Source organism: Corapipo altera, unplaced genomic scaffold (genome assembly GCF_003945725.1).
Source record: "Corapipo altera isolate COAL_440 unplaced genomic scaffold, ASM394572v1 62, whole genome shotgun sequence".
Lineage (NCBI taxonomy): Eukaryota > Metazoa > Chordata > Aves > Passeriformes > Pipridae > Corapipo > Corapipo altera.
In genome coordinates this window covers 3,042,163-3,068,580 of record NW_020884894.1, presented here as the reverse complement: position 1 = coordinate 3,068,580, position 26,418 = coordinate 3,042,163, and the positions used below count along the sequence as shown (strand labels likewise).

Below are 26,418 nucleotides of genomic sequence, written 5' to 3'. Positions count from 1 at the left end.
AAAAAAATAATACCCTTTCATGCCACTTTGAGAAATATTAAAGGTGTACCTTAAGTAAATATTCTGTCCTGAATAATACCAGTCATGTGATATGAAAGTCTCCTGTGTTGGTGTCTGAGCAGTACATATTGGAAATATCTAGTAAAACTCAGGAGACTGTAAACTCATGTAAAATAGAAGCATGATTATTCTTAAGAGACTCTTTAAGGATCCCAAGTACACTGGGCAAGTGTAACCTCATCACCATTTTAAATACTTAAAATTAAGCTACTTATCTTATGTAATTATTATGAAATTTGGGCATAGTAGTGTCCATAGACAATGGGCATTGCTTATTCTGAGCTCCTACTACAGTCTTATTTTATCTTTGTATATCTCATCACTTAGCAATAAATTTTAGGGCGTCAATCCTCATTCTCTCTCTACTCAAAAATGTTTCTTTTAACTTGTTGAAAAACAAAACCAAACAAATAATCCCGTATCTCTCTCATATATATATATATATATATATATAAATGTTACTTTCATAATGACTTTGGACCGTTCTAAAATAAATATGGTTATACTTTAATTATAAAAGCAGTTTATGTAATCCTGATAAATTTTTATGATTTTAATTTTTTAATGTGTTGTCTTCTCTCCAGAACTAGCACACATAAATACTGCATCTATCCCATGATGACTGAACCAGCATTACATTGCAGGTTTCTTTTGGTTCTCTAATTCCTAAGTTCTTTAACTATTGCACAGATGGCTTTAAACAAAGAAAAATACAGAATACTTTAGATTAAGCACCATTTAATACAATCAAAAGAATTAACAATTAAGTCATCTGAGAAATTGCTCAAGTTTAATTTTCAGAAATCAGGTTATTTTGCAGGAATGAATAAATGCATTATACAACATGACAAGACCGATTCAAGTGGTACAAGGTATTCTGCTTGCTGAAATTGCAACACTTGATTTACACAGCTTTCTTTCTATCAAATATTACTAAAGAATTGGTACATAAACAATGGTTCATGCAACTTGATCCCTTTACTAAGAAAAAGAAATGTACAGTTCTGTTAAATAAAGGCCAAATGCTATTATATACAGGCTGTTAACTGAAAGGCCTTGTGAGACATTCAGGTCTAATTTTAATACTTTCCAAATAAATACCAAATAATGCAACATTTACAAATAACACACCAACAGTATTTTCATGGTAATAATTTTAAAAACCAGAATTCAGTATTTCAATTAAGCAAATGAGTAGCAGCTCCTTCATAAATATTAAGGCATGTCACATAGCATCAAAATGGAACCGATGAGCCTCCTGTCGCTTCTCTCTGTCATCTGCTTTCTGAAAAATATTAACAAAAAAAACCACTTTGTGGAATCTAGAGCAATACTCTTACAGAAATGAGTTGTCAAATGTCAGAGAATGCTTGATTTTTTCCAAGTTGTTCATTTGACAAAAGGCAAAAAAGCTTAGTAAAACCCCCAACAATTAACTTTTAAATGATGTCAGCTTGAAATAGCAACAATCTATGCAAAATTGACTTCTGCTGTTAATGCTCTGCTGTTGTAGTATTTATGACCTGTTATTTTCTGTTATTTCTAATAATGCTTTTTTAAAAGGAATAAGTCAAACCTCAAAACTGTTTCCTAGTATGCATTTACTTTGCATTATAAATATGAGATGAAACTATTCTGGATTAACTGTAAATGTCATTTACCTTACTGTTCAGAAGAATCTCATTTAAAAAACCATTCTGTTAAATACAAATTTAGACCAGGTTGGCAGTTCAACCAACAATTAACAGCACCAGGTAGGCTAAAAATGTTCCGTGTTTTTTGTTTGTATTATGAAAATGTGAAGTAGGGTGCATTTCCCACACCTACTGAAAGAGTAGTTTAGATGGTGCTTGGAAAAAAAAAGTATATTTAAATTGTACCTATAATCCATGTAATGTGTAAAAACGTCCTCTCCTCCCACAAGTCTCCTCTTGTGTGTTAAAGCAGTAACAGAGGATGGAAGCACTTCTCTAAGGATTTGTGAACACACGGTGTGAACTTCTCTAGAAAACAGTGTTTTTGTCATGACAGACACTATGTGTAAATCCCAGCATGAGAGAATTTAGCAAAACAGATTGAAATGCTTTTTAGCTGCTTAGTCCCATCTTTTTTTGATGAGTAAAACAAAGAAAAGCCTCTCCAGTGTGCTGTTGTGTGGGCACTCAGATTTGTATCTCAGTTGATAAATATACACCACAATTGTAGAAATTGGTGCACGTCTCCTGCCATGGAAGTTTGTCATCTGCTTTGGTTCAAGGCCAAATATTTCCTCATTACACAATGTTTATGTGTGATAGCAACTCCACTGGATTAACTATGGATTTTACTGCATTTTGTAGCAGCACCAGAGCTGTCAGCGAGGTTTAAGATGTATCAGTCTGGCTTTTTTTGGCAGGGATTTTATCAGTGTTAATAGAAGTTTGAATGTCAAAAAAGGGGTGGGAAGGAGGGAGTGGCACACTCCTCCATTGAAATGCTTGTCACATTCCACAAAATTTCACAGTCCCACTTAGAAAACATTTTTCACTCCATTTCTTGTATGCTTCCTGAAAAAATTATTGCTTCAAATTTGACAGTAACTGATACTCTGATGGATCCATCAAAAACCTTCTCTGGCAGCATTACCATCACTGTGCAGTGCTCACATGACCAGCCTCAAGACCCCAAAGCACATTATAAAGAATGGAAATACATGAAGATTGAAGTCCTTAGCGAACAGAACAGACTGTATTTGTGGTAACATGAATAATGGTGTCAATTCTTCCTCAATTACTCTTTCATTTGATGTATCAAAAATAAAAACTAGTAACTGAGATTTCAAAACTCTTTTTTTCCTTTTAAATGGATCCAAAATTTCTAAGGCATGACAGCAACACCTACCCTAAACCCTACAGTTATTTCAGTACTATAATACTTGGCTGGCAGACGAGTGTGTGAGAACTATTGCAGACAAAGGGCTCCTATTACTACCAATCTGCAGGAGTCAAAGTACAGGGTTTATTTCAGCTGCTGAATAAAACACTGCAGCTCACAGACACACATCCTCAGGGGGATAGAAAAGATTCTAAGTGCCAGTACATATCCCCTTCCTTTCTTTGCTACAGGTACTCCAGAGATCTCCATGGGAAAATGGCATTTAGCCGGGATGGTATTTTTATGAGAGGATTACTAAGAGATAGTAAGTTAAGAACAAGCTTAGAAACAAGGAACTTTGGAGTTTAACAATGTCAGTGATGCACAATACAGCCCTAGTGAACGCTCTTATGTATTTAGTACCTCAACCGTTTCTTCTAAAAAGTGGGAAGGTAAAAATCAATAGGAAAAGTATAGGAATTAACACATGTTTATACAGTGGTCTGAAAATACATACAATTTATCCAAATATTGACCCTATTTTGAGCAAGACTGCAGAGTTGGAAATGAGTTTATAATATAACCAATACACATACATGTCATGGGGCTTAAAATTGCTCCAAAAGTACTCTGGGCTGAGTCCTTCTTTACATCGCAATGCTTGAATTACTGGATGAAAAATTGTTTTAAATGGTGCCATTAAATCTCCATTTCTCCAGATGGAATTATACATAGTCAACCCTTCCCCAACTCAAAGTCCAAGTACCTTTTCTGCTACTCCTGTTGCTTAAGATACGCTGGAGACAGAATTAAACCCAGCCAGTGCCCAGCCCAACTCCCAGTTCACAGTGCTTTCTTGGTACAGTAGGATAGGCTAATGACAGTCATCATAAATTTCATATTTCTTTGCTTTGTGTGTTTCATTCCCAGCTTTATTATTATTTGGAGACTGTACTTAAAGTTTTGAAGAGTGAAGATTGACAGACAAATACCATTTAAATATGAAGCATGCGCAAAGCCCGCCTGAATGTTTAACAAGGTCATTTTATTTCCACAAGCACAAAATAACAAACAGTTCTACCATGTCAAAATGGGCAGTAATTTTATTTGACAGCTAAGATTATGGTTTGGGTATGTAGTAGCATTTATTGGCAATCCTGCCAGTTGGATATGATTGTGAACTGAGCATAGTTGAGAAAAATGGGAACGCATTTCTTTTGTGACATGAAAGGCCTCTTTCAAAATGCTTCTTCAAATCAATGGATTTCTATACACTGCATGTATAATTCAGACCCACAGAGCAAAGAACCAACATGCACATGATTGACTCCCTATGCATTCCTGAATGCTAATGTCACTGCAATCAGCAGATAAAGATACAGAAAAAAAGACATTTTCCTTATTTTTAGATTAACAGCAGAACTCAAGATAAGTAAACTGAGTTTATGTTCCATTTTCCAAAACAGTTCTCCTTAAAACTTCAAAATGGAAAGCTTAGATATGAAACAAAGACATCTCATTTAAGTTGGCAAAAGCTTGCCCATGTTGCTCTTCATTTCCCTTTTTAAGTGACTTAGAGCTTAAATAAAAACAATGTCATTTTTTAAATTTGCAGTGAATACTAAATTAATAAACACCTTTTGGGAATGAATTAAATCTGTGTCAGAAATTATACTGTAGAAAAATAGTCAAAAGAATCTCCAATGTACAGGGCTGTAAAATATTAGGAAGTATTAAATAATATAGAAAATATTCTAGTTAATTAAGCTTACCTTTTCTTGCCAGTGTAATATGCCAATTATTGCCAGGATGAAAACGCAGACACCAATTAAGGCTATAGCTGTGAGCAGTACAATGTTACTTGGGGTCAAATACAGCTTGGCACTCCAGCTACACAAAAAGACAAAAAACCCAAGGAAACATTAATACCCTTCATTAAGAAGCAGAAAACAGATTTAACTTACAAAGATGAAAAGAACCTGTTGGGGTAAGACAGGTGACAACTTGGTCTACAGAAACGAGCAACTCTTACTTAGAGACTGAAGCTTAATGATGTTTACTTGGAAATATATGGCTTAATATAATTATTTTCAAGTAATACCATGTCTAAATGCAGTTTCTGTTTAACTTTTCACGAATGCCATGGATGTCCTCAGGGAATGAGTTTTTTCTCATTAGGAGATTTATCTCCCGCCCCTGCCTGGGACAAAGTAAAATGCATAAGAAAAACTTCCACAAAAATGCCTGGGGCTTGGGAACATGGAGAAGCAGGGGGAAATAAGCCAGTAAGATGCTTCCTCCACATGACAAGCTGCTCTTGGACAGGCTCATGGGGCCAGTTCTCTCAGTCTGACGTTTACCCAGGGACAACTGCAGTTCTAGGCAATATAACCAGTGGATTACGGCAGCAGAATGCTGGAGAGCAACAAAATTAAATATTATAAGGGCTTCTGGAAGACATCCCTCAAACAGTGTGGGGCCCTGAGGCCCAGTGAACACCCTTTTTGTACTACAGCTTCCTGTCAAGGGACAGCTGTCAGCAGCAGGCTCTGTGTTAAGGCAGCGCTGAGGCCTCTCAGGAAATAACATACCTATGTTAAAAAAAAATTAAGAAGTTTTTATTATGAAATCTGATTTCTTCTGGGGATTCTGTCCTCTGCTATACTCCAGTGTCCATAAACTCCCTTTATAGGAAAGCAAAAATAGTTTAAGGATGACAGAAATTTTTTTGTGCAACTCATACCTTAAAATACCTCCAGACTATAACTAAATTTTCATCTGGCAGATGTTACTTCTGTGGTTGTTAATTAGCAACTCAAGCAGCACATCACTTCTTAACTGTTATTTGTCCTATAGTAAAATTAACTGCTGAAACTGATGTCAGAATCATTTCTGCATGATAAATACAACTGACCTCACTGGCAGATCAAGCGGCAAAAAGCAGCTGGAATATCTGGCTAATGTTTTCTCTAATAGCAGGGAGAGAATCATGCTCTCTTTCTGGGATAAACATTTCATTTGCAAAGTGAATTCTGTGTTCAAGCTCTCTTGTAACCAAGCCATTCACCTTTACCTGAAGAAGAACATTCACACCTGCATCAACAGCTACTGCATTCAAACGGCTGAACCAAAGCTCTTCTATGGAACCACACAGAACTTGCATATTTGGTGCAACAAAAATGCTTAATTCAACCATTACCATGCTTTTTTGTAATTTGTCAGTAAGAATGTTGGTACATCTAGCAAATATTTACGGGTATTGAGCTGGTAAAACATTTTGCTTGTTTGTATGAGCTGGTAATAGATTTTGTTTCCGGGCACCATGTGAGAGTTTGTGTAAATACCCGAGATGGATCCTGCTCAGGGACAGAGGCAGCTGCATCTCAGAACTGGCCCCCTGCCCTTGTTCTCCAATTTTCTTTTATACAAGTAACTATTTTTAAACCAACATGTAATGCCTAATTTAAACTGTGTATTAATGTAATTTTGTGAAGTGCAAATCAAAATCATGGAGTTACCTTCGAGGAACATTATGAGGATAGGGAATGACTATAAGCTGGGAGTTTGGTATGATAGCTGTCCATTCCTGTTTTCTTATGGACTGAAAGAAAAACAAAGGCTCTGTCAATTCCTAACTAAACAATATACTTAAAAGGAAAGAAATTCTCTGTTGAAATATACAATAGGAGAAACAACCCCCTATTTTTTAAAAGAATTTTAAATATAAGAGATTAATCCCTTACTTTTGTTTAAACTTTTATTCTGAAAGCTCCAAAGTGCTTTAAAAAAACCCTCTAAAGAGTAAAAAGCAAATAACTATTTCTGACATGAAACACGGCATCTGCTTAAAAAGTACAAAGCAACAACATAATAAGGAAAGAAGAAAAGAATCAACTGTATAAAGGAGGCAGGCAAAGCAATTATCCAAATCAGAATTTGGTCAATTTGAGTACCTTACTTTTTAAAGTAGTACCATCAGATCTTTAAAGACTGGAAATGGTGAGAACCCCCCCACTTTCATGTTTCATCTGAAGATTAGAGAATCACAGTAATCTCCACCTCCCATCACACTGATCATGGTTTTATCACCGAGGCAGAAAGGATTATGTGAGTTCCAGGCTGGCCAGTCCAACCCCAGGAAAGCCTTACAGCAACTACAGTCCATAATAATTGGACTGTCAGATCTAATACCCATTTGCCCTACAAACTACATACCTGTGCTAACACTTAAGAGACAACTTCAGTCATCCTTTGGTCTTAGCATTGGCCTCAGAGCTTACATACTCCCAAACTCCAGGCATACATTGTTCTCTGGGGCAAACTTTTCTGTATTAAAACTTCTTTGATATTCTTACTTCAGAGACTTAAAATAAAGAGTGTCCCTAGCAGTATTTCCATCCAAACTCTTTAAGGAAAGGTAACACCATAAACATCAGCTTGACAATCTTAAATCTCAACTCACCTTTTCTCCTAGGGGACGAGGAATGCCAACATACAAATGGTCGAGGAAGTTGGCACTACGTCCCAAGCCCAGCACGTTGTAGGGCAACTGCAGAGAGTAATGTGCTGACTGGCTGAGCTGTCCAGCTGAAATAAAACCAGAAAAGAAGACTGAGCAGGTGAAAAAAATGCCCCAAAATTAACTGCCAAACCACCAACTTGCTAGACAAACACATGTTTCACAGTCAGTAATAAAAACGTTTAACAAAATTTTACTAATCATATGATTATTTAATTCTTAAAGGTTCAATCTCACATTTGCAAACTACTTGTGGGCACTCACTAGGAGAACAAGCTTAAATGATTATTTCTAGGAAAGACAATTCTTTTGAGCACTATTTATATGTTAAACCAAGCCTCCCTTATTTGTTACAAGTGGAGAAGAAATCAACTATCCACATTTATTTTGATATGATTAATGCCAAGTCTTTTGCCCCACTGATTTACAAGATCAGACTCAACATGTGAAAGTTCACTTTAATTCTTGTTAATCAGTGATTACTACTGAGTCACAAAATTAGCTATGTAAATTCTCATGAACAAATGTTCAAATAATAAATTGATTTAATGAAAACAGGATTACAGGGGCTGCAAGTTAATAAGAATTAAAGAAGAAACTGCAGGGGAAAAACCAGATTCTTGGTTTCTTGAAAAGGCAGTAGGGCAACAGACAAGTGTTGCAGCTACCCACAAGTTCACTGACATCCCATTTCCAAAGTATCCAGTTATTCCATTGAAATCTTGTAATCTTTTAATTTCTGGCAAACAGATTCAGATCCTCTGTAGATTCTTTGTTCATTCTCTAGAAAGCCTCTTAGTGAGTGATCTGGTTACACAGCAGGAACGGTATCAGCACCTCATAAACTGCAGGGAATCCAGCCCGGCTTAACAGAAATGAGTTCAAGAGATACTTGACAGGCACAAGTAGGTTTACGTGACCAAAAGGAAGTGTTTTTCGCAGGATGTGATGTAGTCAGTATTTCTAGAGCATCAGATTTTTCTCTGCTTTGACCCCTGACAGATTCTGCCTGAAACTGGAAATTATAAATACATGACAAAACACAACCGAATGTAAATTAAAGAACAGGAATTCACATTTTGTAATGAATTTACAGCCAACTCCTTTCTGCCTCTCCACACTCTCATCCAAGGCTTGATTCTGGAAGTTGGCACTTTGCTGTAGTATTGGAGGATGATAATTTTGAATTCCTCTTCAGTACAATGATTACTTCACGCTCTCTCTTTCTGACCCCCCCTGCCCTTCACCAGCTCTTGAGGAAGCCACTTGCCTTTTGCTGTCAGACATGTTTTGAAAGAGGCCTGTTTAATCATGAGGTAAATATTCCGTATTATTGTAGCCTTAGAGCTATGATTACTTTACTTTAAAAAGGAAGATAAATGTCAAATAAATACAGAGCTCCAGATAGATCTGAAAAATCAGCCTGATGCAGTTACCTCTTTATTAAGCTAAAATGCTATTAGTAAAAAAAACCAGTAACGGTCTTCCTAAAGATTATACATATTTTAGATTTACTTTTCCCCCGTGTCAACCATGTAATGAGCAAGCAGATGAGAAATATTTAAATTGGATTTGTACTTTCAGTGCTCTGTTATGAGGGCAAGGTGTACTGTGCACATTGTTAAATTTCTCCATTACGGAAGATGTGACACTGATGAGCAGCTTTTCTCTTTAAGGACAGGGATTTTTCCAGTAAGTTGAGATCTGAAGGTAGGATCTGAGTCCTGAGACTGCCCTTGCTTTGTCACTGCCTTCCCTGACATGATCTTGGCTAAAATGCTCAGTCTCTAGGTGTCATTTTCCAAATCTAAAATGTGAATAATTCCCAAATCAGAGGAAACATGTAATATCTGAAAGCTCTGATTACCAACACAAAAGTAACAAGGAACAAAGGTGGGCTTATTAAATTTGACTTAGTTATAAAAACAAATCAGGTATGTGTTACTTGATCATGGTGTAACAAAGAATTTTAAAATTTGGTTCACTAATACCGAAGGATTTTCCCCAAAAGAACAAAGTACTGCTGTAACATGTAACACTGAAAAGCTTTCAGAGTTACTTCTGAGTGAAATATTTAGGATCATGAAAAGACTGCAACTAAGATCTTGCTTTTTTCTTTCATCATACAAATGAAATGAATGTCAACTAAATTAAAGGAAATAAAAGAAAATGTCATATACTGTGTGCAGTCAACCTTAAAGAGGGTAGAGAGTCAGATACTGCAGCTGCAATTCTTAAAGCACTGAATAATTTCATGGCTACTAACGCTGGTTCTTATGCCTACTAAGATAAGGATAATGAAATCTTATGCTTCAGGATGTAAATAGATCATTTGCAAAGGTCAGAAAGGAATGTTTTCTACTACACAGCAGGCAGAAAATGTGCACATACCTATTTTTTTATTTGCCTTTAAAGTGGAAGGTATTAACCAAGCAGGATGATAGCATATAGAAGGTTCTAGTTTACATTAAAGCTGACTAAGCACAGGAGATCTTTGACTCTATTTCTTGCTTTACTCCCTCTATATCTATCATAAATTCTGTTTGATGCTTACTGAAATATTCCACTTAGAATTGCAACCAAGTAATTAAGAATGACAACTACTCATCTGAGAAACATAAAAGCTCTGAATCAATATGAAAAATAAAACGAGAAATTACAGAGAGTAGTGTCAATAGTTTATTGTCATATCTGAAGTTCTCGGTCACTGGTAATTAATTTACTTATGAAAATATTTCAGATTTAACTTAAATAGCAATTTGCCCTGTTGTAAAACTATTGTGAACAGCTTGTTCTGAGATAATTTGAAAATACTGTTGCATCTTCAAGGAGGAGGGTGGGATTTATTTCTTACACTGGAATTGTTCTTTAGGCTTTTGGAGGTCTGTGCAGGTAGATGGAGGAAGTGCCTGTTACTTCACAGTTTGTTTTGCTTCATCAGAAGACTTGTTACTATAAACAAAAATTGAAACTCCTCCTCCTGACCATGTTTTTCTTTTTGACACTACTTTTAAGACTATTCAACACTATGTCTTTTGCCCCATGCTTCTTGTTTCAAATCTGTTATTTCAAAGCATCCAGCTACCATGGGCTTTGGTGTCAGTGGATGTTTGTATTTTTGTTTCAAATCGTAAATCACTAAGTTTGTTGCTTCAAAAAACCTTGTGCAGACTAAAATCCTCAACATTTTTGGACACGGTTTTCAGTAGTTTCAGCCTGTCACAGATCAAATTTGTAAGAAATAGCTAATCTCAGGAGATTTTGCAGAGTTTTATATTCAGAAACCATCCTGGACACCTCTGAATCAATCTCCTTACTTTTGAAGTCTGGCATATAAAATTGGAAGCAATATGTGTCATTAACCTTTCCAAAGTCTTGTCTGAAAAACAGAGTGATGTGTCGTCTGTGACACCCACAGTCCTTGTTCTTTTACACCTGAATTAAGTCATTTTCCTTCTGTTCCCATTATCCTGATGTAAACTTGCTGAAAGCTCAAGGGTACCTGCCCTCCCCTGAGCTGAACTGTAACATCTTCAGAAGCTTATTTCAGGCAGCAGAAGCGCTTAAATGACGAATTTCACTTTCTGAAGGGGAGGTGATTGTGTTTACACGTAGAAGCAATGCCTTGTTTAAATAGCACTGATAAGATGGATTTATGAACAGCCTACCCGAACCTACAGAAATAGATGCACAATACTGATAGTGTTCAATCAGTTTAAATAAGCTTATTTTGTGAAATTAAATAGAGCAGAACGTACAAGATCACTACACAGAACTGAAAGACTAATGGAAAATGATTTCAAGCTTGTGGTTTCCTGAAGCACCATTCTTATAATTTTTTAATTATGATTTTCTTGACAAAATATCATTTGCATTTAAGTAGTCAATTAAAGCCATTCAGATTAATTCAAAATACAGTAATATTTAGGCTTTCAAAAGTTCCCCAAAATTCAATATACTAGGGCTGAAAAGCTAAATGTATTTTCATAAATAAAAATGTTATGTCATTATTTCTTCCAGTTGCTACATTGTCCTCTAATTTGCAAAATGATGTATTTACCAGAAGCCTTAATACATCCACCACAATAGTAACTGAAGGTATTTGTGAAATGTGAATCAGCTTGTCAAAAAACCTGAAAAATCTAATGGAGTTAGAAAATGTAACAAGGAATTGCTTAGTTTTAGATACACATTATTTTTACATTTTGACAATGTAGGCATCTTTTCTGGTAAGAAACCCAGTATCTGAGTTGTAGCCCTTAGTGTCAGACTTTCGTACCATCACCTACCTTAATACTGAGGTCAACACAGCAATGACTGCTTTTACATAGATTAGAAAAAGTAAAAATTATTCCAAAAAATGCCATGCAGAAGTTGCCTGGATTGCTGCATGGCTGAGAACAACATGCACTCAACAGCTGGAATGAGACAAAGCCAGTTCAAGGTTTAAGCACCATTTCCCAGCGAATGTGTGTCACTTCAGCTGCACAGTTGAAACACTACAGTGATATTTAATTTACAGTCATTCCTGGTATTGTGCTATGTTGCACAAAGTGTTTTGCCATCTTTTGAAGCTGGCAGCACTTTATTTTACTTGAAAATATGCCAAAACAACTTACAGCAAGAGAAAGGGAAAACATAACTGATAGTAATTACAGACCCACGGAATATGCTTAAGAATTTACAAAGCAGCTTTCAGAAAAAAAAACAAAAACACCAAATAAAAGCCCAGCAACTTCAAACTTGAAAGCTTTTTAGAAAGTTGGAGAATTTGATTTCCTTGGCTTTAGTTGACAGCTTTACTTCAGTTCCCTTATTACTGCCTTTGGAGTTGTAGGTCACTGGCTGGAAAAAAAAACAGTGGAGAAAGAGCTCTTCTTCTGCTTAAAATTATACAGTGGTAACTCCAGCTTTCTGGGGCTGAGGGTGTTTCCCTGTTCTCCTCAGCTGGTTGCCTCTTTTCCTTAGTCCACCCAATAGAAAATTCCAGATTAATGCAGTACACAACTTCATCTCTCAACCTTTTCTGCAATACCTTATTTTGGAGTCCTAGAAATAATATGGGAAAGGGAATTCAAAGTGCACACTTGTGACTTTGACACCAATGGCTTGCAGTGCTGCCAACAATCTTCTGCAAACCCAAACCTGATTCATTTGTATCAGAATATGTATTTTCAAGAAAGATAACTCTGCACCATAAAATTGTAGAAGTAAAAGTAGTTAAGTCTTTAAAACCCCTCAAACGATAAAATGATCATATTGCTGATATTCCAACCACTTGCACGGGGGACAGCTGTGTCATTTGTAATGCCTAAATATCTGAGATGAAGTAATATTGCATGCAACAAGTTCAAATAGTTTTCTAAACAAAAGAGAGAGTTATATAGAAAAACATACTAGCAGGGTATTCCCACCTATAGCAACCAGAAAATCTCTCTTAATAGAATCCCACTATTCAATTATTGAATTATTCCAGCTTGTTCTATGAACACACTCTTCTTTCTTTATAGTGGAATTCTACAGAATTAACCCTGCAGTGTCAAATGGCCATTGAAAATAAGCTTACTTTGCTTTTTTTCTGGTACATATTGCAACGTTTATGTTTAAATTCGTGACTATAAAGGCTGCTAGACATTTGTGTTCACCTCACAATTCAATTTAGTTAAACAGCAGGAGAACTCAATGCAACAACAGGGAAGAGTAAGCAGATTTCAAAAAACCAGAAGGGCACGACTTCACAGCATGTGAAAGGTCATTCTGCCATGGAAGGTTTAAAACAAAACAAAGCAAACCCAGCAGAATGAAAGAGCTGTGACATGAGAGCTGTGAAGGCCATCAGTCCACACAGCTTCAGTCATACAGATGCTTAAACAAATTATGACTTGATCCATATGAGCCATTCAATGAAACTGCTCATATGATCACCTTATGCCCACATGTGGATATGGATCTTTGAGTATACCTTAAACATTAATTGTTCTGTTGTTCCTGGCCCACAGGATTAGTATGTTTGGTAGACACAAGCTGCAATTATGACCTTATTTATTTCAAACTCTATCAGTGTATTTCTACTTCAGAGAGAAAATTAAGATGTCCATAGCATCGGCTGACACACAGAAGATATTCTCCCAATAAAATCCAATGAAAGCATGGAAATGCAGATGTAGAGCTGAAAATCCTGGCTGGCACTCATACTTAACTGTGGGATCTCCTTAACAATAACAGCTCCAAGAGAGATGGGGAGTGGAGAAGGCAGATCACAGGAAATGGATTAGAAAGCGCGGCTTAAATTTGAGTTTATGCACTTCCCCCAGACTTACACCTGGAGCTGACCTGATCTCAAGCACAAAATTCCTTAAATATTTGAATAAGCTGTTGCAGTTGATTTTCCTTTCAGGGAGAGAAGGTCTGTGGAGATATTAACCACAGATGTAAGGCCCAGTGCTTCTCAATTCTAATGCTCACGTTGGCAATTGCTGTTCCCTGTAGCTAATTGAACAGTATTTCTTGTTGTAAGATTACAAGTGAACTGAGCAATGGGAAAGTAAAAGCAGAGAATACACGCTAATTATTATTCTGATATCTTTTAACAACATACTGGAACGTTAATAGGAAAGAGAACAATTTTAACAATGTTTTTAAAAAAGCCCTCATAATTATGCAAATTTCCTGTCGTTAAGGCTTGGCAGATCAAAGGACCTTAAAACAAATTAGATAAGGACAGCCATATGGGCCTTTTTATTTTACTCTTTGCATGAATATTGCCTACATGAAAAGTACCCTAGTTCACAACTAAAGTCCTGCAGAATTTAGGACATCAGAAGCAGAATGGGGACATTGCTTTGAGCACTTTATGATTTCCTGAAGCCCAGGGCTGGAGGGATAACTTAAAGTGACTGGTTTCAATGGTCCTGCCAGTACCTCTTCCTCAGCTGAGACCATCCCTAGAGCCAATAAATAACATCAGCTGACTTGGAGGGGGGACATAAAGAGTAATTATGAGTTTAGTTTTATTAGAAAAAGAGCTATGTTTTTACTCACATTATTTACTGGGAAAGGGATTGATTATTTTAAAATTTTTATTATCTCATTATTTCTTTCAGATAATTAAAAGTTTCAGATATGGATTGTTCCATAATATTATATAAGGAATGCAAATAAGTTGATGAAAATTAGTTTTAAAATAGTACATTGATGCCATACTTTAAAAAGCTTAATGCAGAAAAGATGTAGGTTTATACATGGCCCAAAAATGCCATGTGGATTTGATATTACCTACCAAAAAACATTCCTTGATGTATTTATTGATAGTCAAATAGAATAGGATTATGATGTAATGGTTGTTTCAAGATAACAACCTGTAGGCCAGGAATTGTAGTTAGAACATTTACTGAATTTTACAAATAGGACTTGCAAAAGAAGAAAGTGTAGCTAAAAACTTAATGTAATACCTTCAGAAAACATGACTTTGAAAAGTTCTTGCAGGAATTATACAGTCTCAAAAAAATCTATGAATTTATTAGAGCTGAGAAACTGATCAAAGGCAGCATTAGAAAATTCCCTGTAGCAATCTTGCTACGGTCATAAATGCACTTGGAATTCATTACTATTATTTCCTAATGTCAAAACAGAAAAGGAAATTCATCATGTCTGGACTCTGTTAGGTTTTTATTATTGTAAATATGGTAGCAGTGAAGGTAATATAGCAATATTAAATCATAGTTGATAGCTGTTCTTAAATTGTAAAAACATTCAATTTCTAAAAGCTCTGCCCTCCCTAAAAATCCCAAACAAACAAACAAACAAACAACAAAGTCATAACCAAACAAATTCAGCAAACCCTAAAGATAATGCTTAAGAAAAATGTATTTGTTTTTGTTCTTGGAACAGAGAAACAAACAAACAAAAAAGTTAGGAAAACGATACATGAAATGGATCCAAATTTAAGCTAGTTCTATTCCACAAAGATATAAGGATTTCTAAGATAAGTGCATTGTTCCATGCCACAGAGGAAGAAAAAACATCACACTTCCAAGTCAGAGATTGTGTAAATATAAATAAGTAGTAAGAGCTAAAAACTTCTCTGACTACATGAACAATGAAATTAAATGAGTATAATTAGACTTAAACAAAGGTCATGTTGTTTTTCTGATTTATAGACAATTTATAGCACTTCTCTAAAGAAGAAGAACAAAGGGCAGTTTGATGTTTTTGCTAATGTGTTTCTTAGGCAAAAGATGTCTTTTTTGTCACTTAGACAGAGTTACTCATCAGTATTCCCGACTGGGATTCACAAGTCACGTGGCCAAAGGAAGTAGGAAGCTGTGCTTGCAATTAGTTAGTTTAATTCCCATGGGTGCACCAAATTTAGGCAGGCCTGCAGTAAGTCCCAGTGAGCCTGAAGGAATAAATACATTGCACTCCTTTACACCCATGATTTCTTCGTTTAGATGCCCTTTTACCCAGTGAATGCACTCACTGAACTTGCAGTGGCAGGCTGGAAACTTTTGTAATATAGAATTTGTAGGAGTTTCCAGTAGCTCTGACAGCAGTTCTTGGGAAGAGCCCCAAAGAGGACAGAGGAGCACTGCAAGTACAGTTAACAACACAAGAGAATTAATGATGTCCCACTCTTTACTAAGCCATGGACTGCATTCCAAACATTTCTATTTTTGTTGTTTTGAAAAACACGTCTTTCAAAAAAGGAACAGGTACAACAAAATTCCTTGTCTTCAACAGCCTATGTCTTACTAGTACCCTACCAGAAATTCTACTCTAAAACCAATATACAACACGGAAGCAAAAAGAGGACAAAACTCAAGATAACCAAACATCAAGAACAGAAGAGAGAAGGCACTCCAATGTGGATTAAAGTCATATGGATAACACAGTAGGAATCTACAGAAACCTGTCCTGAGGAAAATGCCATAAAAAAAAAAAGGGTAGAAGCTGTGAAATAAGGGATGTTTGAATACGAATTCTGTATGTTCCTGTATGGAAGCTGCAACACCTTGAGCCTTATCTTCTGTTTTCCCATACACCCTCCGCAGTGCACGGAGCTTTGCCCTGCTGTGCTCCTTTGTTCCTGCTTGGACAAGAAGATTTCTGGCTGTGGCTCATTGCAGCTGCCATATGCTGACTACATGGCCAGTCTGAGGGCAAAACCAGACCAAACAGCTGTTCATCTCTGACTCAAGTCTTCTCCTCATGTGGAATTTTGTCTCCGACCTGACTGATGACTTTTAGGGAATTCGTAGGGTTTTATTTGAGGCACATATGCTCCAGCTAAGATTGACTTAAGTAAGGTAGTGGATTCAAGAGTAATTAGGGATCACAACCAACCACAAAGACAGCAAACTGAGGACAGTTTCTCATCCACAGGAATTGAGGTTTTTGAGGGATAAGAGAAAAATGCTGTGTAGACCTTTACCAGCACACTCTAATTTGTGCCTTGGCTCTGACAAAGCTTCATCCTGGTAACTGGCAATAAGGGGCTCTGCCAGTCCTCACCCAGCACTGGCTGCCCGAGGGCTTGGGTTGGAGGGTCTAAGGGAGTGCAGTGTAACTAAACATCTCTGAACTCATCAGGGGGTTTTAAATGTTCCCAACCAAATATGTAAGCTCTTCTTACATTTAGCTTATGAGCAAACTTTCAGAGAGATGAAGCTGAGCGTACAACTGGCAGGATTATTAATTTATTAAAATGAATTTGTGCAAAAATTAGAAAAAACACCCTGCATTTTCACATTAATTATTAGTTTGATTAAAATATAGGCTAGTACTTTCAAGCTTTCAAACCCATATTTAAGCATGTATAAATACAGAAGTGATACAGAATACCAGGATATGTTTTTGCATCTATCTGGTTTGTATTTCAGGACATCTTCTTCCTCTTCAATTTTTTCTAGGGTGGAATAAACAGTCCTGAGCACACTATTCAAGGTGAGAGCATTACCATTGATTTAGATTGATTTAGACCTTAACATGTCAGCATTTCCCCCCCTAAAATTATTGCTATGATTTAAATTGGTGTTATACAGAAGTCAGTCTTCCCAGTGCACTGCTGAAAGCTTTTTTTTTAAATCAGTGTTTAATTTGAAATGAGACTGGAGTGACAGATGCAGGTGACTGTCACCCTGGGGAAGGAGCCACAGTAGCACCACTCACAGACATGCACACTCTGATCATGTTTCAGCTGCCTAAGCAAGAAGTGAGTCCTTTATAGTCCTAAGATTAACAGTCATAAGTTAGACTAACAGATCACTAAGTACCTGTGTCTTCTATGAGCCACTAGTGCACACTCAGGAAGGCAGCATCAACCCCAGGGTATTCTAACACCAGGCCCTGCTTGGACCATGGCCTCATGGATTATTCTTTTTTTGACTACTTGTTTTCTGCAAACTGAGGCATCTGCAATATCTCAGGCCATTAAACCACTAGTTAAGCTATGTTTCATGAAGCACTTCTTCCCGTTTCCTAATGATTCTTTGATACCTTGTAGTTCTTTTATTACCAGAAAGGATGCAGCCATTCCCTCTCCAGCTTCCTTAGGCTACTCATGATTTTATTTTGTTTGTCTGACAGATGTAGTTAACAAATCCAGACAAATACATCCTGTATTTACTGGATATTATCCTGATCCTTTTTCATACGGCTACTATGATTCTGTTTAGGTATTTCAAGGCCACTGTTGTTTCTTAATACATAATTGCTTAGGAACTGACAGAAAAAGTATATAATTAGAAGCTTATGCTATTTCACAAACTGATGATATTGTACCCAACAATTTTTCAGATACAGCCAACTGTTCAAACCCGACCGGCACAGAAGGGACAGAAGAAAAAATAAAGCAGTTGCAATATTTCTAATAAAAATGCAATCTGTAAAGAAAGAAGAGAAAGTTGGGAGGTTTTGGCATTGTAAACCGAAGACACTATCCAAAACCATTCCCATTTCACTCTGAAAACTTTCCAGCTCTTTAGGTTGCTGAGAAGTATGTATATATGTGTATTCTCATGATGAGATTATCTTACCTGACCCATTTTTCAGGTAGCCATTTGCATCTACAGTGGTGTACATGATGTAAGGACCAGGCTGATTAACTCCAAAGGGCTATGAGGGGGGAAAAAAAAAAGAAAGAAAAAGGCAGGCAAAATTTTAGGAACAGACAAAACTATAGTAATTAACAGTAAAGTGAAGAAAAACATTTCTACATTAATAATTTATTTTTTATATTGTAATTAAAAAATCTTGCAACTGTTTTGGTCATAGTTTCTCATGGAGAAAGCAATACTGTTCAGTCCTCTGGCAGAAGGCTTAATGTTTCCTTGGAAGCTACAAGTAAAATAAAAAACCCCCAAAAATTCAAAGAATTAACTGTATGTTCTCAAAAAGCAGAACTCATTTGATGCTGTCTGGGAGAATGCACAGTCTTGATGGTATTTCTGAACTGAAAAATACTACACAAAGTCCAATTTTTTTATCATTACTTAGCAGTGTTTCATTTAATTCATGAAAATGATTGAATAGTTACTTGTCAAGTGGTGGTATGTATTTTAAGCAAAATTCTCTTGAGGGAGAAAATGTAAAAATGTACTTAAACATCAAAGCACAGTCATGGGGAAAAAAAATAAATAAAATAAGTAAATATCCAAGGTAGTTGTGTATTACTGAGTGATAAACCAGAACAAATACACCTAAGTAAGAAAGGTTTGGAAACAATTACCTGCTATGGTGGGGAAGAAAAAGGATGGGGAACAACTCTAAGAATAGATTTAAGGAAATTTTTCCTTTTTTTTTTTTTTTTAAATGCCAGATTCAAGCTGATATGAGGGCATCAAATCCAGTAAAGATATTTCAAATAATTTACAGAAAGAACACTAAAAGAAGTGCCATGCCCCAAAAAATAGTGAGTTCCAAACCCTAACAATAAGTGATAATGATGACAGATGAGATCAAAGCCTGAAAATAATAACTGATTAGAATGAAAGTAAGGAGACTACAGAGATGATGTTAATGCAGGTCTATGAAAGATGAGTAAGTAAGGTGAAATTTAAATTTTTTTTGGTGCCAAATAGCTGTACTCTGGCATAATATACTTTATGTTACTTTCTGACAGAGAACTTCTCGTAAAGCCGAGGCAATAGTGTTTCAGTGATCTTGATAATGAAATAATCTGTTGTGAAGATTTGCTTTTTAAACCCTCCCTACTTTTGTAATTAAGCCAATAATACTATCAAACCTCATTATTTTATAACAGAAATTAAACTCTATGTCTTAAAATAGGCTCAAATAAAACGCTGGTCCCACAGGAAGCAGTTTTTCTATTTTCAAGTCAAAATTCAATTTGATGTTTTTGCAGAGCTAAAGTGCTACTGCTAGTTCTGATTCCTCTAAGTTCCTCTTTCATGCCAACTTTCACAGTGAACACTGCTAAACAATTGGCTAATTGGAGTTTGGTGGGTGAGTTGCAGGATCTCTGGAGATGCAAATGTGTATGGAACTATCTGCAGAACTACCAGAGCCCAGTGCATTTCCTTCCTTCACTGCACCCACTACTGCAGTTTAGTCCCAAAGTGGCTCCGTGGCTGAATCTGCCCCATAATCAGTTTTGCCTGGACTTTCTAAATGTCCAGAGCGAGACTTGGCACAATACACAGTCTGGGCATCCAGCTGGATTACCCAAGTTTCCCTTGTGCCTGGGATATCCCAGCCCCCCCAGTGCTGGGTAACAAAGCCCCTGCACAATCCGTCAATTGATTTCAGCTCTGAGCAGGCAGCTGCCCAAAGTTCTGGGTCTCAAAGACACAGAACTTGGCCAGTTGTGATTTGGATTACACATTCTTCCAGTCAATAAGTCTTTTATTATGTTGAGAGTTTTTGGTATAATTAAGACTTCAGCTTATTTGAACCTAAATACTAATGCAGAATCATAGTTCCACTTACTGTTATTTTCCGAGGACAGTCATTAGAACAGAGGCCGCTGAGAACTGCAAAAACAAGAAGTGAGCTTGTAGTGTTTCTGTTCACAAGCCATCTTGGAAGCACTATCTCTGAAACCTGGTAAAGTCTAGAAATAGTGTCAGGTATCCACTAAAACACACAGAAAAGAAATGTCTTCTATGTGACTTATGTTAATGAATAACATTTCCCAATCTGCATAAAGTAAACTTCTTGGCAGAAATTTATCAGCTGGTCATTGTTTTATCCCACCTCAGTGGTTAACCAACTTCATAAGGAGAGATCTGCCAGTTAAAAAAAAAAATCTAAATTAAAACATTTTTACAATAGTGGACTGTACATTTTATTCATTATTCTTCATTTCTAACTATTGAAAATACTGGCAGAGATTCAGCTTTACTGTTTTAACTGATAAAAAGGTAAAAGGCTTTTCATTCTACACAAAGCATAGTTTTGGAACTTGATTTAAAGCAATTCACAAAAGCTGTAAAAAACAAAAATCCCATTACCTATTTATTCTAATAATTCAAAAGTATTATAAGCAGATATGTATAATGCTACTTAATATCTAAAGCGTGTGATAGTTTTTCAATTACTTGTTTAAAACTTACTAGTTTCAAAAATCAGTTGCATTCAGGAATCTGTTAACAACTAAGCAACGGCAATGAAATCCATCTGTTCTGTAACCTAGAACATCCTGTCACTGAGTATTAGAACAAAACAACAAGAACCACACACACAAAACAATCTAAGGTCTCATTCTGATGCAAAATTTGGACTGTAATGACAACAGTTTGGTTGAGCAGCAGGTCTGTAATGGCCGTGGGCAGGGAAGAGGATACACATCAGGTGCTGAAGCCAAGGGAAAACATTACTTCTCCATGAGTTATGGTATCCCAAAGCAAGTGTGGCAGACAGAAAATGAAGGTTTGGACCAGATTTGAGGGCAGGTCATCCTAACCACCAAAAGTTTTTTAAAGCACCTTCTGTCTACTTTAAGGCTGCATGGAGTTTAGGGTACAAAATGTCTGGGGTCAGTGAAATACTGAAAGTTGCATGTAAGATGTTCACAGTCCAATTAGAAATCATTCCTTGTGGGAGTCAGAAATGGCACTCCTCTAGTGAAGGAATTTTTCTAATATTTTGTGGGTGACTATTAACAACTGTTGACATTCCCAGGTTACCATTCTTTGCTTGCAATTTCAAAATATTGAAATTTCCAAATATAGTAAAATCCAATATTTTATACAGTCCAAACCCCCCCAAAAGTCTGGACAGGTAAGAATGTGTGGCAAAGCAGAATTTGAAGACTATATGTATCTACAAACAGACTTTTAAAGCTATAAGCTAATTTTATCTGTTATATATAAGTGTGTCTGCAACTGCAACCAACTCTTCTCATTTTGAGGCATAAAGAAACACTGAAATTTGCTGTTTGGTTTCACTCCTGAACAAATTACCTGACCAAGTAGATTTGACATCAGTTATAATGAGCAAAGCTGTTCTCATTGTCCATATGCCAAATAAGTGAACACAATGCATTTATTGATGCACTAACTCCACAAAGCAGGTTTTGTTAGAAATACTGTCCCCTGTATCACAGTAAAAATATTTTTAGACACTCATTAATTCCTATTTCCTGGGCTTTCTATGCAAAAATACTCACCCCCTAAAAGGGTGCTAAAAAAAGACTTGCTCCAGTTTTTAAGATAGATTTACACTGAGTGAATCAAAAAGCATGTTGCAAATTACTCCTTTCCCCATTAAAATATCACAAAATCATAATTCTGATATGGCTTTGTGAAGTGTAAGATTTTTTCCAGAGGATTTGCTGCATGCTTTTGGGAATTACACTACCCACATATGGTATTATTTAAAAGAAGGCTCCAATCAACATGATAAATTATTACAGGCTATTACTATGAGAACAGAGCTCAGGTTAAGGAGCCAAGTAATAAATGCATCAGTCCCCAGTATAAACTGCAGTGCTGTTCCCCTTATCATGTGCAGAATATGTGCTTTAGAAGGATTAGATGCATTTAACACGAAGGTAAATACAATTTTTGAACTTCTAGTTGTTCCTGTTGAGCTTTGTCCTCATAGGCTCCCATACAGTCTTATTTTTAACTCATTCTCAAAAAAACCAAGGAAGTCAGATAAGCAATGAGCTCAAAGCTCAACACCTCTGCAGCTGAAGAACAGGGCAGGGCATGCAATTTGAAAATCTAATTGCTCTTAATTATGGATATCACAGTCTAACTCCAGCCTTTTAAAGCAAGTCTCCCATTAATTCCCACACCCTGGTCGTGTTCATTCCCATTCTGTGCTTTTCAGGTAAGGTGTGTTTTGTGCCTTTTAGACTGAAACCACCAAACTGATTCACACATGGGAGCAAACTGACCCTCAGAACGGACCATGCAGTATAAATAAAACATAAAACACTCCAGTAGTCACTGAAATGAAATCAGCCCATTTTGAACAAGATTCTGCAGCATTTCCACATGACATAGACAAGAATTCCAGCAAAGTAGGTTTGATATGGCAGAGGCACAGCAAAAAAGACAGAAGTCCCTGCTGGAAGAAAACACTGGAACCACTCAAGGCACAGGTGAACATAAGTGCCCTTGGCTACTGTTTCTCAGAATAGGCAGTCACTGTGGACAAGCAAAGCATAGTCCTTAAGTCAATATTGCTGTAATTTCTCTTGGTTCCTTTCTGTCTCACCATGGTATATTTATTTATATGTGGAAGCATCATCACATTTTTTCCTCCAATTAGTGAACTATGAGCTAATCTTCCTCCAAATTTTAAACAGCATCACACAATTAAAATAATAATATTTAAGTTGAATGAAAGATACGTGTATATCTATCACAATTTTTATACTGACAACACTGTTATGTGAGGAGGTAAGTGGAGGTATTGTACAGAAGATCCACAGATTGGGCCTCTTGTGATCAGCTACTCCAACCCTTTCCCTCAAAACCTATTAAATCTATGAGACAATTTCTTAATCTAGTTGTCAGGACCTCTAATGCCGGTAGCTGCAGTTTCTCCAGACAAATGGTGGTCAGAATTACTTTGGATTTTAATAAGTAAACTAAAATAAAAACAAAACCCCTTTGAAATGAAAAAAAACCCACCTAATCCAAGCTCAGATTTTGCAATGAGAGATTTCTGCAGTCCCTAGTATTTCCCATTCCGTGTTTTTTCTTTTCTAAAATTGTCATACACAGAGCATTAACATAATGTTTTCATACACAAAGGTTTAAATATTCACATTCTTCTCAACATCCCATTTTGACTTGATTATACAGTGATAACTTACCAATAACTTTAACAAAATAGGCATCTGCTTCAAAGTTATTTTTCAATGTATGGATGGCAAAGTCCTTGTTGGAGTAGCCTTTGCTTAGCACAATGATATCCAAGATTCCCTAGAGGAAAAAAACCCCAAGTTTACATTAGAATGCTTATTTACTCTCAGTAACATCCAAATTTAGCAAACCAATTCTCCTAGAGACACAAAGAAAAAAATACTGCGCAGCAAAGTTTACAACTTTACTAATTTTAATATCTTTCAAAAATCTTTTAATAGAATCCTAATTTTAAGACAGAGTGGTCCACCCCCAGGTAATCATGTGCTGCAAAGCCAATGTTCGTGCAGAGCAGCCTTCCCGGGGCACAGGGACAGGCACAGCCACACAGAGACTGTTTCCTGGGTAAAGAGCTGAACTTACATCTTCATATATGTCAAAGAAAGTCGCTACCACTGCGTCTTTGATCTGGTTTAGATCTGAGAGCTCCCAGAACACTTTGAACATGCGACGGACACTCTTGCAGCTCACGTTGTTGCAGGGGACATTTTCTAGTAAAAATGCTTGTTGATTGCTGTAAAACACACATGTATATAAACCAATTTATTATTGATAAAATCTAAATAACAGACATTACAAAAATACTGTAATTAAATAGTTTAAGTGTGCTGGGGTTAAATATAATAACAAAGCTAGCAGCCCCTGGATACTTGAAAATCCGTAAGAACTTTACAGACAGAATGACAATCATTATGTTGTGCCTGATTTAAAACAATGAATACACTAAATAAATGGGTCCAAATTAGCAGGAATAATTTAATTACCATCCACTCAAAGGACTAAACATAGCCTTACTTTATTTTGAAACAAGTACAAGTGCACTTATCAGCCATTTTCCTTAATCCCTCCATGGTCCTGCAGCTTAAACACTATTCAAAACATGTCCATGCTTTTTCATTATTTTATGACAATCTCTTCCCATCCCAGCTCCACTAATAAATTTTCTTACATGTTGCATGATGTTTTAAACAAATGTAAGATTAAAGCAAATCTCTATTGGTATGATTTCCATGGTTTCAAAGTAAAATATAAACCACAAACCCCAGCCGAATAGCGCAGTAAAAATAGGATAAGAAAAACCAAACTGGGCATTTGCTGAGGTATAATGAATCCAGACACAAAGACAGGCTGCAATACTGAAACAAGGAGCAAAGAAACGAACCAGAGTAGTTGGTCTAGTGGAGAAAAATGTCCCTTGTAAAGACTATACTGAATAGGCGCCGTCGGTCAGTGGGACACACGAGGTTCACACACGGAGGCTGATGATCAGCACTATTACACACTGTCCCTGAGACTTTATCAGTGCTACTGGAACTGGGAAAACCTTCAGACTTTACCAAGCAGGAGTCCAACTCTTTGGGCAGGTTTGTATCCTGGGAGCCAGCTAGAATCCATCACTGCCTTGGCAATGGCAATAGATGAAGTTTCCTCCTCTCCTTCTGGGGGCAGAGCCAGGAGCCAGAGCAGACAGTGCTCTGCAAAGCCAGCTGAGCGTGTCAGAGCCCAGGGCAACAACCAAACCACGTCCTCAGTGTGACCTTGGACATGCTGCTGAATGGATGGGGACAGCAAGGGGGTTCTCTGTGTCTTAGTGGCATCCAGTGCCTCCAGGATGCACAGTCACAAACATGCACACACACAGGCACTGCTCCTTAGGAAAATTACTTGAATTAATGCACGGCCAAAATGAAATGGGGTAATCTGCAACATTTAAGATGTTGTATTATCTGTATCTGAGAACTCAGAATCATAATTTGAAAGTCTTCAGTGCTCACATTCATTTCATGTGTTACCTAAGTATCTACATCAGAATAGCCAACTACAAGTTGTGACAACCTGAGCAAAGGAAATTGTTTCAATTTCTCTTTTTCATCTCTTGACATACACTTTTTTAAAATTTGGAGGAAGTTTCGTGAAGATTCTTTCAGTTCAGATTTTTTAAAAACTGCTAGAAATTATCTGGATGATAGTTATTTAAAAGACAAAAGACTGTCAAGCTTGCCTTACACTCTGTGTACAGAGTATTGTTCAAATCTAAATTATAAGCCTTGTGAATGGATCGACACAAGAAGTTTATTTACTACAGGAACGTTTTTTATTTCCTTTCCTTGCATCTGCACTATGAGAAAAAAGAAAAACATTAATCAAAGTAGCTCCGAGCATGGAAATGCCACTTTCCTTCATCCTTCTGTATCAACAAGAGAAACAGAAGACAAACAGTAGGAAATAAAAAGCAATGTCAAAACCTAAACAGATGCTGAAGACCCAAGAAGTGCACTGTAGAAGAGCCATCTTGTAGAGGAAATAAATAAATTCATAGATGTAGAACCTCCTGTCCCACGTGCTACATCTCAGCAAGGGAGGAGGAAATCTTGGTGTGTGGCTCGTGCAGCAGCAACAGGGAGTTGCAGGGCCTTATTGTCTGCAGAAGGAAGAGCAATCAGCTCTTTGCTGCCTCCTCACCTCTTCAATTCTCTCTTGGAAGAACTCTTGACATCTGTATTTAGCCTATGAGCTGCCAGTTGAATCCTTGTATTATTTAAACCTTTAATAGAGAAGCATCCCTAGAATCAAAGTATCTACCTCCACGCTTTATTTCTCCTATATACTACAACTAATAAGAGCAACTTTATGACCTTCCTATTATTT

At 36.7% G+C, this 26,418-nt stretch overlaps 1 protein-coding gene across 1 annotated transcript in view; it reads right to left on the bottom strand.

Annotated features, from left to right (window-relative positions):
* Window positions 1-781: 781 nt before the first annotated feature.
* The window catches only part of ITFG1 (integrin alpha FG-GAP repeat containing 1), a 72,733-nt gene continuing 47,096 nt past the window's right edge, over window positions 782-26,418 (bottom strand). The window contains exons 11-18 of the mRNA XM_027647027.1: window positions 24,133-24,283; window positions 23,721-23,829; window positions 20,378-20,421; window positions 18,466-18,544; window positions 7,376-7,500; window positions 6,432-6,514; window positions 4,686-4,803; window positions 782-1,345 (exon numbers count right to left, since the gene is read on the bottom strand). Of these exons, the coding sequence (XP_027502828.1) occupies window positions 1,286-1,345; window positions 4,686-4,803; window positions 6,432-6,514; window positions 7,376-7,500; window positions 18,466-18,544; window positions 20,378-20,421; window positions 23,721-23,829; window positions 24,133-24,283 (769 nt within the window). The 3' untranslated portion in view covers window positions 782-1,285. The remainder of the gene's footprint in view (window positions 1,346-4,685; window positions 4,804-6,431; window positions 6,515-7,375; window positions 7,501-18,465; window positions 18,545-20,377; window positions 20,422-23,720; window positions 23,830-24,132; window positions 24,284-26,418) is intronic.